We start from the raw sequence: 12,502 nt of genomic DNA, 5'->3' as shown, positions 1-12,502 counted from the left end.
GATTGTCCAAGCCCTGTTTTTGGAAGCTGAGATTTCTGCTCTTGTTTTCATTTTTATACACATGTTGCTACAAACTAAAGGCATCCAACAGCTCTTCAGAGCTAACATCAAGGGACTTTACAGCATGTTCAAAAATTTCCCCTTTGGTTTCCCTGTATCCATATTAAGTTGTGCTGTAATGCAGCTGACCTCAGCACACAGCCCTAGGGAGCTACGGTAACAACTGTGAGATCTAATTTTGGAATTTGGGTTGCTGGGGCTAACTGTGTTGAGGAGATAGATAGATACCCCCGAAAGGCCTGTTCCATTTACCACTGTGGGAATAGTTCTAGGTGGAGAATGGCTGCCGTGACGGAGGTTGGCAGAAAAAGGGGAAAAACAGGAAAGAACACAAAATTTAATTTTCTTAAATACAACATTCCCACACACCAGAACATGCCAATATTGTTGGCTGGTGAGAGCCGTCATGCACATGACGCTAAGGACTTAAAAGGCATGTTACTACTTTTCAAAGGTTATTTGAAAATCTAGCTTGTGAAAATAATAGAAGTTGGATGAGTAGGATATGATGTTCCTTGGTAGTTATCCGGTGCTCATTTCGCAAATTCTAAGGCCCAATGGATTTTATTTAAAATAAAACACTCCTTCAGAGAGGAAGGATGACCTTGTTGCTGAGGTGCTGGTTGGGGACTTGGGAGATCTAGGCTCAATTCCTGGCTGTGCCCTGTAAGACCACGGGGCTAATTGTCTAATTTCTCACTTTCCCATCTGTAAAATGGGGATAATAATTTGTCCTTTCTCCCACCTTTTGTCCGTCTTGTCTATTTAGATAGTCCCTACCCAGAAGAGTGTACAATCTTCAACTATGTGTACATGCAGTACTTAGCACAGTGGGGCCCTGATCTCAAGTGGGACCACAAGACATTCTTGTAAAACAAGTAACCCACAACAATAATTATTGCTATATAGCGTGATTTTTTGAAAGGCAGCTAGGGAAGATGGAAGGAGGTGGACAAGAAATCAAAATTCCCCTTTCCTCCAAAACCTTCATCCATTTCTGAAGTTGGCAAATGTCTTCTAGGTTTAATGAATTTCTTGCATTATTTTGTTGTTGCAAATCCCACTGGGGTTTTTGCACTGGGATAGCTACAATGAGGAAAACACCAGGGGAAATGGGCTGCACTGGTGTGAAAAGTGACTTTCTCTAGTGTGGCTTGCCCTGGGTTCATCTGAGATCATGAAGCTTTTTCACTGTAAGTTAAGACCATGTTTATTCAGAGAGTGAGTCAACTTAAAAAGGAACATTTTTAACGTAAAGGGAAACCTGTGCTGTGCACTGGGGTTAGAAACATCCCTCACCCCATAAATTGCTAGATAGATGCACTCCCTTGCACTACTATCTATCTCAGCATGTATATATTAAGAGCACACCTTTGCATCGGTTCTAGCATATACAGGGGAGGAAAGAGGAGAAGAGAAAAATTCAAATGGAAAAATACACTCTGTGTGTGTGTGTATATGTATATACATTTGACTACACTGATTTTTCTCTTCCTTCCCACTGTCACATGGCTTTTCACTCTTTTTGCTCCATCTTCACCCTTTTCCCCCCCCCCTGGATTATTCTTTCTCCCCTTCTCTCTTCTTTTTTCACACTATCCCCTAAGTAGAACATGAACCAGATAATGTTCAATTTTAAGTTAAGGATATAGGAATTGCCATGCTGGACTGACCAGTGGTTCAGCTAGTCCAGCATCCTCTCTCTGGCAGAGACCAGTAACAGATGATTTCAGGCCCCTATGTTTATAAGGAACCAAACAAAAACCACAGACTCAAATCCAGATCTGGATCCAGATCTGAATTTTCTGGCTTGGGACCAATCTCTTTTAAAGATTCTGAAATGTTCAGTTAACATTTATTTGATCATTTTTCAGTCTTACACACTTCCAGGTTCTGGCCAAGACAGGAGCTGCCAAAAATACCTTGCGAGAAACAGTTTCGTTTTATTTCCAGCCCAACCAGAAGCAAAAGAAATCTTAAAAAAGCACTTGTTCTCATGAGTTTTCCAGACAAATTTTGCAGATTTTTCAAGAGTTCTGTATAGTATGGTTAAGTAGCCAAACTTTTTAGTGTCTTTTAACTGAACCAGAACTCTGAGGGCTAGATCCACATCCCTACTAAGTCTGCTTTGTGCTGCTTTGGTCCTAAGCGCCACACCTCCTACCAACATCACAGGGGATGTAACAGCCCCTTAGCCAGTGCAATTTAGAGCAGCCCTGAGGTTGTTCCAACCTGCTAGGGATCAAATTTGCCTCTGTTACCTTGGAAACTGGGTGGGGGCGGAAAGAGGGGCCACAAATGTAGCAGAAAGCCCCCCTCACTTAGGTGCACCAACCCTGAGCCTTTTGATGTATTCTCACCACTTAATGTAACCTGGAAATAGATTCAGAGGTCTATTCACCCCTCAGTGCAGGTATGTAACTCCTCTTAGCAACACCAGGAGTTACACTTGCATGGGGAGAACAGAATTCTGCAAAATGAACAACAAGAAGGGATAATTAATACATCAATTAAAATTAGAGATGTCAAATATTATTTGAAAATGTAGGGCACTGTTGTGCACTTCTTGCACCTCTGAAATTCCCTTGAGTTTCAGTGGAATCACCCCATGACTTGTCATGGGGCAGGATATGAAAAATATACTCACCAAGTAGCAGTCTCCTGGACAGTGTACTCAACTCGAGGCAAAGGGTCTCCTCTTTAAAGAGAGAGAGAGAAAAAATTATGTAGCTGACTTGAGTTCTAGTTTCAAGTATAATTTTCTTTATACGCCTTAGGATTATTTGCCATACTAAAATAAATACAAATAATAAATAATCATCCTGAAGGATTCTAAAGGGTTTTATGACCCAGGTGTCCTAGGCTCCACCAAATCCCCAGGGATGGTGCAAACAGTGAAATACTGTAAAGGATGGACCACTTGATGGAATGTAGAGGAAGCAATGCTGTATTATTTCCCGTTCCAATTGCTTAGCTGCTGGAAGACCATCAACAATTATACAGCAAGTGGGTGTATAGGTATATTGTGCATATTTCAGCATTAACTTCCCCTCTGTAGTTGTATCTACCATCAGAGAAGGAGATAATTCACAATACTAGTGAGGGAGCTGGCTGACTAGCCACAATGTCATTAAGCAGAAATCTCCCAAGGTTCAGGGTTTCTCTTGAGTTCTTGGGCACCATGTGGCTCACAGCTCAAGGCCATTATGCATCTTGCTAATGCCACCTACAAGTGCATAGAATGAATTTCAGTGTCCACAAGAACAAGCCCCCAGACTTCTCTTCCACTCCCATGTGTTTTTACACAGAAAGGCAAGAAAGTGTAAATTGTTCATTTGAGGATAAGTCCATCTTTTTTTTTCTGTAGGACATGCACAAGTCCTTGTCTACCTGACAGGTTTATTAAGGTACATGCCAAATCCTGGAAGGAAGATACTCTCATCCTATAATTTAAATGAAAGAGTCATATAGAGACCATTTGCCCCCTAGAATTATATGAAATTATGCAGAGCTAAGTGAGGTGTGAAGGCAGCCCTAAAGTTAAATATTAAATTAATTTTCATTGTATTCTGAAATGTTCCTGATTTGTATGGGATGTGTGTTTCTGTGATTAACTCAGTTTTCCAACAGATGGCACCACAGACCATTGGCCTAGGATTAAGTTACATCAACCATAAAGCTGCTTACAGGTGAACAAAATCAGACTACTTACTGCGAGAGCACACAAAATGTGAGTGAAACTGATTTAGAACAAGCAGTTTTCCAGTGGTGCTGCACTTACTCTCTGTAGTTGAAGGCCAGGTCTGTAAAGAAGGCTCTCCGTTTCCTGTACTCTGGGTCAGTGTAGCCCTAAATTGGGAAATAATTTAGCATCACTCTTACATCAGGACAGTGATGGGCTTGAATGGATTTGCTGACAGACACATTCAAAACTAACAGGCCTGAATTTGATTGTTTCTTCTATTGCACTCTCTCTGTGGCAAGGAATCATGGGAATATTACAGAGTGAGCCAAATTCTGCACTTAGTTACACCCATGAAATCTCACTGACTTTGGACCTGTTCCTAAACAGGAATGTAGCGTACTTTGGTCACAGCTAAACATGAAGCTATAGTAGGCTTGAGTAGTGATCATTATACAGAATGAAAGGCACAATTTAAGTGGGAGAGTTAGAAACTAAGCTCACGCCATTGTTTTACTGCTTAGCCATTGTGAAAAGGGACTATGTTGATGTGAAATTGTATGCTAGGAGACGTTGCTATAGGATAAGGGTTGTTAAGTGAAATTGTAAGATGAGATGTGTCTCTGGACAAAGACCAAAAGAACTTATAGAATCATAGAGTCATAGAACATCGGGGTTGGAAGGGACCTCAGAAGGTCATCTAGCCCAACACACCCTGCTCAAAGCAGGACCAATCCCCAACTAAATCATCCCAGCCCGGGCTTTGTCAAGCCGGGCCTTAAAAACCTCTAAGGAAGGAAATTCCACCACCTCCCTAAGTAACCATTCCAGTGCTTCACCACCCTCCTAGTGAAAAAGTTTTTCTGAATATCCAACCTAAACCTCCCCCACTGCAACTTGAGACCATTACTCCTTGTTCTGTCATCTGGGTGACCCGAAACACAGGACTCCTGAATGGAAGCTCCATTAGTCTGCTCATTTGGAACTTTTGGGGGTTGAATTTGAATGATCATAGGTTCGTTGCTATGGGGAAAAGGAGCTGGATCGCGGAGGAGGGCGGGGAGCTGGACTGTGGTCAGGAAGGGAAGCACCACCAGACTCTTATAAGCTCAGGCTTTCCCTCTGGGAGTAAGTAGAAGGGTTACTGAAAGCTATTGTTATGTTTAATTTGGTTAAATAAAAGTTGAGTCGTTTTTCACACATAAAAGCCAGAAGTGTCGTTAGTTGGTGGGTTTTGAAGAGATCTGCAAGGCCCGCAAAATAGAGTTAGGAAAAAGCAGACAGGATCTTCTGCTTATCACTGGCAAGGGTTGTGACAGGAAGCTGAGGGATGGGGGGGAAAAGCCTGTACTAACAACACAGAAACACCAGTGCTGAACAAAGTGTGCGCCTAGGAAAGGGAAGGTCGTGATAGCCATTTTTAATTATGAGACATTTAGAGATGGACATATGATATTTTGCTCAAAAGGGAGCAAATTTAAATTTGGGTTTTCTTTTTCCTTATGTTTTAATAGAAATTCAGCTCTTCCAGTCAGGTCTTTCCAATTATTCAATAAATATTAAAAACATGTGGAATCAAATCCCTTTCAGGTTTACATTACTTTTGATATAATAAGAATCATATCTAAATTCTGGCTCCATATTAACACAACTAATAAAGCAGAGCTGATCGGTATCACTGTGCAAATATTTATTATTGTAAAATATTCAACATTTATTGGAACCATTTTTCATGTTAAGGGCCAAACTTTTCCTTTAGGGTTATGATCATGAATACGACTGTAGTCAATGAGAGTTGTGCACATTTAGCTGGGGGAAGAATTTGACTCTGAGAGCATTTTATAACCTCTGTGCGCCAGGGAAGTAGTATGATCTCTTTCAATGGGACTGCTCACATGTGTAAAGTTACCAATAGATGTAAAGACCATAGGCTCAAGACCTAAAATAAGGCAAGATGCAGAAGGTTGGGGAACAGGAACATATTGTTATGTCAGACCAGCCAAGCACATGGTTAATATGTTGTAATTTGGGGGTGGCAAATGAATGGGAGGTTTCTTGTCTAGAAAATGAGACCTGATCACGTGCTAAAGGGCTTTTCTGAACAGGGATGCGCTTAACCATGTACTTAAAGTTAAACGTGTGCTTAAGTGCATTTCTGAATGGGGACTTCTTGTAATAATTGGGCCTACAAATGTACCTTAATTGCAAGCTCAACTGTGGGAAAGTGAATGAAAGTTTACAAAATGTTCCAATCACATATAATGATAAATGTTGACAGGGAAAGGTGCAAAAGGGAGCCAGAAAGACTGAAGTAACCGCCTCCTCCCCCTCAAAAAAAAAAAAAAAAAAAAAAAAAACAAAAAAAAAAAAAAAACACTGATATAACTCAAGGATTATATTAAGATCATGGCTGGTAAGCAAGAGAAGTGTGGATCTGGAAATTAATTAACCAAAATAGCTGTGTCAGAAATTAGGCCTAGTTGGTGAAGAAAATAATGAGGGGATTCTGCCTATCACTCCCTTTTTAGGGTCCTCAAAAAGAGATGTTGTGGGGGGAAATTAGGAGCATGCTGGCTAACTGAAAAATGGGAGAACACAAAAGAGTAAGCTTTACCATCATGGCTGCCATCCCCACTGTCTCCTGGACCCTGGATCTCCTGTAATACCTTTGGGCTTTCCTTGTGCTGATCCTGAGAGATGGTTCTTACCAGACTGGGCCAGAGAGAAGGACCCAGGTGACATCACCACCTCCACTGACAGTGACTGAATCCCAAACCCCACCTGGGATGTGAGACTGTTCTCCACCTTGCCCCTTCTTGTGTCTTTTTCCTTCCCCACTTTATGTCTTCTCTTTCCTATCCCTCTCCTTTTTTCTTCTGTCTAACAAGAGTCTGACTTAGCTGGCCAAGACTATATTTTGCACACTGCTGTAAGCCTGTGACCAAAAAGGCAAATAAAAGCAATGCCTTAAACAGCCTGATGCTGTACAGGTTTGCCACACCTCAGAGAGCCTAATAAGACCGTGTGCTGTGCCAGTGTTTTTCAAACCGTGATACTGCATGTGAGAGTCAACACCAGGGACAGATATTGCATTTTCTATCTTTGCTGTTCTCTACTTTCCCCTTTTGTGCGTGCTTGTCTTGTTATGTCTTCTAGGAAACAGCATCAGATTTCAACAACAAAATGGCACTAACAACAACTCCAGCCCATCTCAACTAACTTTTTTCCCTTTCCCCACAAAAGGACAATTATTACCATCTAAGACACTGTCAAACAAGGGGGATTTTCCTTCTAAAGACACTCTACAGCTAAAGGGAAAGAGAACAAGGGATGCTGTTAAAAGGAAAACCTTACTTAATACTTTACCTTTCAAATGTTTTAAGTGTTTTTCCTTTTTTCCCCCTGTATCTTTATTAAAGGGTTAAAACTATTTTAATGGCATGTTTGCCATGATACTAAGCAGACTGAGATCTCTGTATACTAAACACCAGACCTTGTTTGACACTGTTTAATATTGGACAGCGACAGGATCATGTTAACACTTAGCTCTTTGGGCCTATTTATTCCATATAAATTAATACAACAGGTCTATAAGATTTTTTCTTATTAGGTTACTGCATTCATTCCTAGTTCACTGATGTCCATTGTAAATCCCCTCTTTAAAAGACAAACGTCGGGCACAGAATTGTTTTGGAGGATAGTTTTACAGAGAATTCTTTCTATTGTGCTTCATCTGGACAGCAGAACTAACCAATGTATTTAAATAGTTTCAAAGGTAAACTAATGATGACCTTAAACTTACAGGATGATCATGGTCCAAATCAGGTTCATACTTGGCGATCAGATGGTGGCACTTGTCAAGGTCTCGTATTTTCTTTGGAAACCATGGGACTGTTGGAGACATCAAAAAATGGTACGTTTAAATGATATAGGTTCAGTACAGGCTTGGGAAGAGACAGAATAAAAACAAACCACTGAGAATAACCACCTCTGCTTTATAGGAGGAATATCTTACACCCCCACGTTACAAATGGTGAACTAAAAATGACAAACAAAATGTCACTGTTCACAGTGACCCAAACCCTGAGGGCCCTACTTAGTTTTCCCCACTCAGGCAAGCTCCATTTATAGTCAGTTGGAAATTTGCTTTTGTAAAGGGTGATATTCTTGCGTTTAGTCAGGATACTTGAAGTTCAGTGTGGCCTTAACCAACACTCTCTTTTTTGCATCTAAAATGTTATGGGAACAAATAATTGCAGACATGATTATTTGCAAGTGCAGCTGAGGTTATCAAGGTCCCCAGTCCTGCAAACACATATGCACATTCTTACTTTTTTAATCTGTGAGTATTCTGATTGATTTTAATGGGACAGCATGTGCTTTTCTGGTTCAGGACCAGAGAGCTCAGCATGTTGCAGGATTGAGCTCTGAGTTCATGACTGCATGACAAATAATTGTCTTTACAAAAAGGAGACTGTCTTAATGATGGGTTGCATGTCAATTGCATGAGCTAAGCAACATGAAAATCACAGTTTAAGACAGAAGCAAACCTCTCTCCCCTCCGTTCATTGAGAACAGTGCTATAATAACTATCTCTACTCATTTATCTGACCATGCCACTCCGGTTTTCACTCACCTTTCCCAGCAAATTCAAGCTCCTTATCTTTGTATTCAAGCTCTCTACATCTCTGCTCTCATCTCTTGCTGCTCCCTACTTGCTCCCTGCCCTCCATCCAAGCTTCCAGCTGAGGTGCCCCATTTGTTTCATTCTCACGTTCACAGTTCCACATTCATGGGAACACCTTCCTTGTTCCTATTCACTCGGTAACCTGCCTTGTCACATTAAAATCCCCTCTTAAAATTCATTTCTGCAAGACTTCTCCTCACTAGCAACTCACATTTTTTAAAGTTAAACATGTGCTCAAGTGCTTTCCTAAATCAGACTTTGAATGCTGAAAATAGATTATTAAATCAATGGATTAAAAAAATCCAACCTCTGCCCCCCCCACCCCAAACGGACAATGTCAATAAAACTGAAGAAAAGTTGTGTTATCATTATCATTTCTCTCTCTGGCCCATATTTCCTCCCCCAATAACAACTCACATTATACAACCCCCATTTTCAGAATTGTTTTCTCTGTCCCAGGTGGCATTTGATTAAGAAGGTGTTACTATGTACAGTTCACTGCATACAGTATATGCTCCCGACAATAAGGTCCCCATTCAGCGAAGCCTATGTTTAAATTCCATTGGTGTCAATGAATCTTAACTACTTGCTTAAAGATAAACATGTGTGTAAGTGCTTTTCTGAACTGGGCCTAAGGCCCTGATTCAGTAATGCACTTATGCATGTGTTTAAGTCTATGCCTATTCATAGTTGAACTAAAAAATGTAGTTTGCATTAGCATAAATGAGTGTTACGCACATGCATGAAGCCCATATACCTGTATTCTCTATCATTTCCTCAGGTTTTGATCATGAATCATTCACTCTTCACCAGCCAATGAACATAAGAATTACCACAATGGGCTGAGCCCCTGTTCTCTGGCAAAGGCTATTTAGATCACAGACCACTGTTAATTTCAGGCTGGCTGGTGAGAAGGCTGTTTTTCTTCTAAGAGAACAAGTAATAACACGGAAGGAATATCCTGTCCTTTAGAAATTTAAAAAGAAGAGAACACTCTGTATTCTAATAAATAATAATAATAGCAGTTCTTGTTTATAGAACATCAGCTTTCCTGAATATTTTCTATTTCATATAAAATATAATAACTACTACATGTTGACACACAGAGACAAAATGCATAGAAGTACTATGGAGAATATGACTGATAAAATCTGTTGCATATTTTGATGTGCTATATTTTCAGAATCATCTAGAAACAGAAGATGCATGAAAAACAGGTGGACCCCAATGCCGGGATGTGTTTTAGGAAGGCTGACCTCTGTGAGGTCACTGGAGCTATGCATGAATAGGGGATCTGCTCAGGAACATCACATTGCGGAATAGGGGGCCTAACGTCACATGCATAAACTGGAAACTCTGGACCGAATGAATAATTTAAATACAATTAGACACATTTGTGGGAGGAGGGGACTTAGCCATTAGGGTACAGGTTCCACACATTGCATACCTCTCTCTTCTCTGATAGTTTTCACATCTTCCGCCACTTTCTTTAAGGAGTTTATAAGGACACTGACATCAGAATTATGAACTTCACATTTGACAAAAAATTCGAGGTCATCAGTAGTGTTCTTGGATTTTTTGGCTTGCCTGGTTTCAAGGTGTTGGATTCCAGCTTCAAAAGTCTGCAAAAGACAAAAGTCCACCTGGTGAGAAAGCTAAAATCACGGAAAGACAGCTCACTTTGACTGCAGCTGTAATATGTCTTTTAAAAGATAACTGGATAAAGCTTTACAAGAAATGTCAACACCAATTTTTCTTACGCCTAAAATGAACTATCCATTGCGTGTGTGTTTTACTGTGGGAGATGAGCAGCTCTTTCACTCCGGATCCTGCCTTCAGATAGTTTGCATAGAATCTGCTGAGAGAATCCACAGCATCATGACAGCCAGAGGGTCACATTGGCTGAGGGCTCTTCACCCTAGAATAGTTCTCCACCTGAAGGCACCATAATCAGAGAATGGGAGAGGGCAGGGCGGGCTGCTTACGTTGGACAAATACCCCCATACAGCAAGATGGTTCCGCTAAACAGCTGTTCCCATCCTCATTTCAAAGTGCCCCTGGCATCTCCCTTCAGCCAGGAGAGCCCCAGCCAACCCCTTTGAGCAGAGAGGTGGTGCTAACATACAGGGGAACAGAAGAGCTGAGAGTCTAGGAAGTGGGAAGAGGCAGCTGGCCCATAAGCGGGGGACACGTGCAGAAGCTAGACGGAGTCAGGCCGAGCAGGGTCTGAGGGAAGGTATAAGCATGTGAGGAGAGAGGGGAAGGTTAGGGGACAGAGGCAGGGGGCTCCGACGGAGCACAGAAGGGGATGAGGCGAGAGGCAGGGCAGGAGGATGCTGTGGAGGGCGAGGATTAGGAGAGAGGCTGGGATGGGGAGGTTTGTACCTGGAAGACTTTGACTGTCTTGGAGAGCCCGGCCTTTCTAGCATTCCGGAGGGTGAAGGTCAGGATCAGGGTGGCTCTTCCTTCCTCTTCCTCCCAGACCAGGCCCTCTCCCTTGCCTAGGGACTCTGTGGCCGGAGTTTCCTTCTCCGCATCTTCTTGGAGGCTTGCTCTCCTGCCTGGGGCGCCCGCAGCGTCGGTCTTCATTGAAAACCGGCTCAGGAAATCCAGATCCACCTGTGCAGAGGGAGTTTAGCTCACACCGCCTACAGGCGCCGAGTTTCAGAGAACCAGCCCTTGGCCTCGCCTTGCTCAATGAGAGCCCCAGCGGAGATCGGTCATAGGCAGCTAACGGGGTCTATACACCCGCTGCTAAGGGCTGTGGGAGAAAACCCTCCCCGGCGTCCTTACAGTGCGAGACGGGTTTGGGGTGGATGTAGGATTCCCTGTGGGTCTGACACTAGGGGAGCCCAGCAGTGGGTGAGGACCATTTATAGTGCCCGCCCCAGGGAGATCAATGGAAATGCGCTGCGGACACTGTACGCAGGAGACTAAAATAACCCCCCTTCTCATGGTAATTTCAAAGCAGGACCCTCCTGCTCTATTTGAAAGTGTCTTTATTTTCCGCAGTGTTGCATCTTTTTACCGTTTTAGAAATAAAGGTCTTTTGTTAAGAGGCCAATTGAAATCTGGAGTCGGTTTACATCTCTGAATCTGAGCTTCGATGCTTTGTGCGTGAAAAAAAGTCTCCCCTCGCCCCCCTTTCTCTCTCTCTCTCTCTGTCTTTCTTTGCGTTTATTGTCTAACTGGAAAAATCTTCTTTCTATAGCTGAATTCCCACTATTGGACTGGTCCGTATTCTACCTAATGCGTTCAATTATACAGGTCATTCAGAAGGTGGAAGTAGAATTTCTCTGTTCAAGGTCTTCGATTTGGGGAACAGGTGATCACAAAGAAACCTTTACATTTTATTTGCCGGAGCAACAGTCCCCGCCAGCCGCAGGGAGGAGACGGGAGGAAATTTGAATGACCTGGAAAGGGACAGCTATTCAATCTAGTAACTCTGGATGGGTTTCCAGCCCTGTTTAAACCCCGCTGCTATGTCAGCTGTGAGTGTTAAGCGTTACTTTAAATATTGTCACGTAGAGAATGTTATTAGCTATGCCTAAACCTATGTCGTGCAATATGATTATTTCCAACCGGTTAGTTTAAGAATGTTATAAATCGGTGATTTTTTTTTAAAGCAATGAAGTAGAAGAGATGCCAGTCAACAACAGCCTGTGATTTTTGCAAGGTGTCCGGAATCTCGCAGTCCGCTTTAAACTTTGTTTCAGATTCACATTTTACTTTCAATTGCCTTTCCCCCCAACCTGCCACTCAGATAGGGGCTCTTTGCATACTTCACCCTGGGGAAAACCCCATATTGTTCCAAGGGGCTGGTTTCTATTGTAATGTTGTATGTTGTAACAGTATTTTGAATTTCACTCAGATTAACGCTACCTAGCAAACGAATACAGCTCTGGTAGATAATTCAAGCCCCATCTCTTGGGAACACATGGCTCCGGATTAATGATGGACATTTACTAGATGATCAATGACTATAAAGTGCATGCAACTCCAGAGACGCAGGACACTTGTTCCATTTTATTGATTTCGGTGAACGATGACCGTCAATATATTCTATATACAAT

At 42.1% G+C, this 12,502-nt stretch overlaps 1 protein-coding gene across 1 annotated transcript in view; it reads right to left on the bottom strand.

Moving 5' to 3' along the window:
* Positions 1 to 11,018, bottom strand: part of LOC112112280 (tyrosine 3-monooxygenase-like) — a 44,415-nt gene extending 33,397 nt beyond the window's left edge. Inside the window, exons 1-5 of the mRNA XM_024208143.2 lie at positions 10,815 to 11,018; positions 9,877 to 10,051; positions 7,545 to 7,633; positions 3,842 to 3,909; positions 2,708 to 2,758 (exon numbers count right to left, since the gene is read on the bottom strand). Coding sequence (XP_024063911.2) covers positions 2,708 to 2,758; positions 3,842 to 3,909; positions 7,545 to 7,633; positions 9,877 to 10,051; positions 10,815 to 11,018 — 587 coding nt within the window. The remainder of the gene's footprint in view (positions 1 to 2,707; positions 2,759 to 3,841; positions 3,910 to 7,544; positions 7,634 to 9,876; positions 10,052 to 10,814) is intronic.
* Between the last annotated feature and the right edge of the window lie 1,484 nt (positions 11,019 to 12,502).

Source organism: Terrapene carolina, unplaced genomic scaffold (genome assembly GCF_002925995.2).
Source record: "Terrapene carolina triunguis isolate 2854851 unplaced genomic scaffold, T_m_triunguis-2.0 Scaffold247, whole genome shotgun sequence".
Lineage (NCBI taxonomy): Eukaryota > Metazoa > Chordata > Testudines > Emydidae > Terrapene > Terrapene triunguis.
The sequence above is the reverse complement of the archived record's forward strand: the minus strand, read 5'-3'. Positions and strand labels throughout refer to the sequence as shown.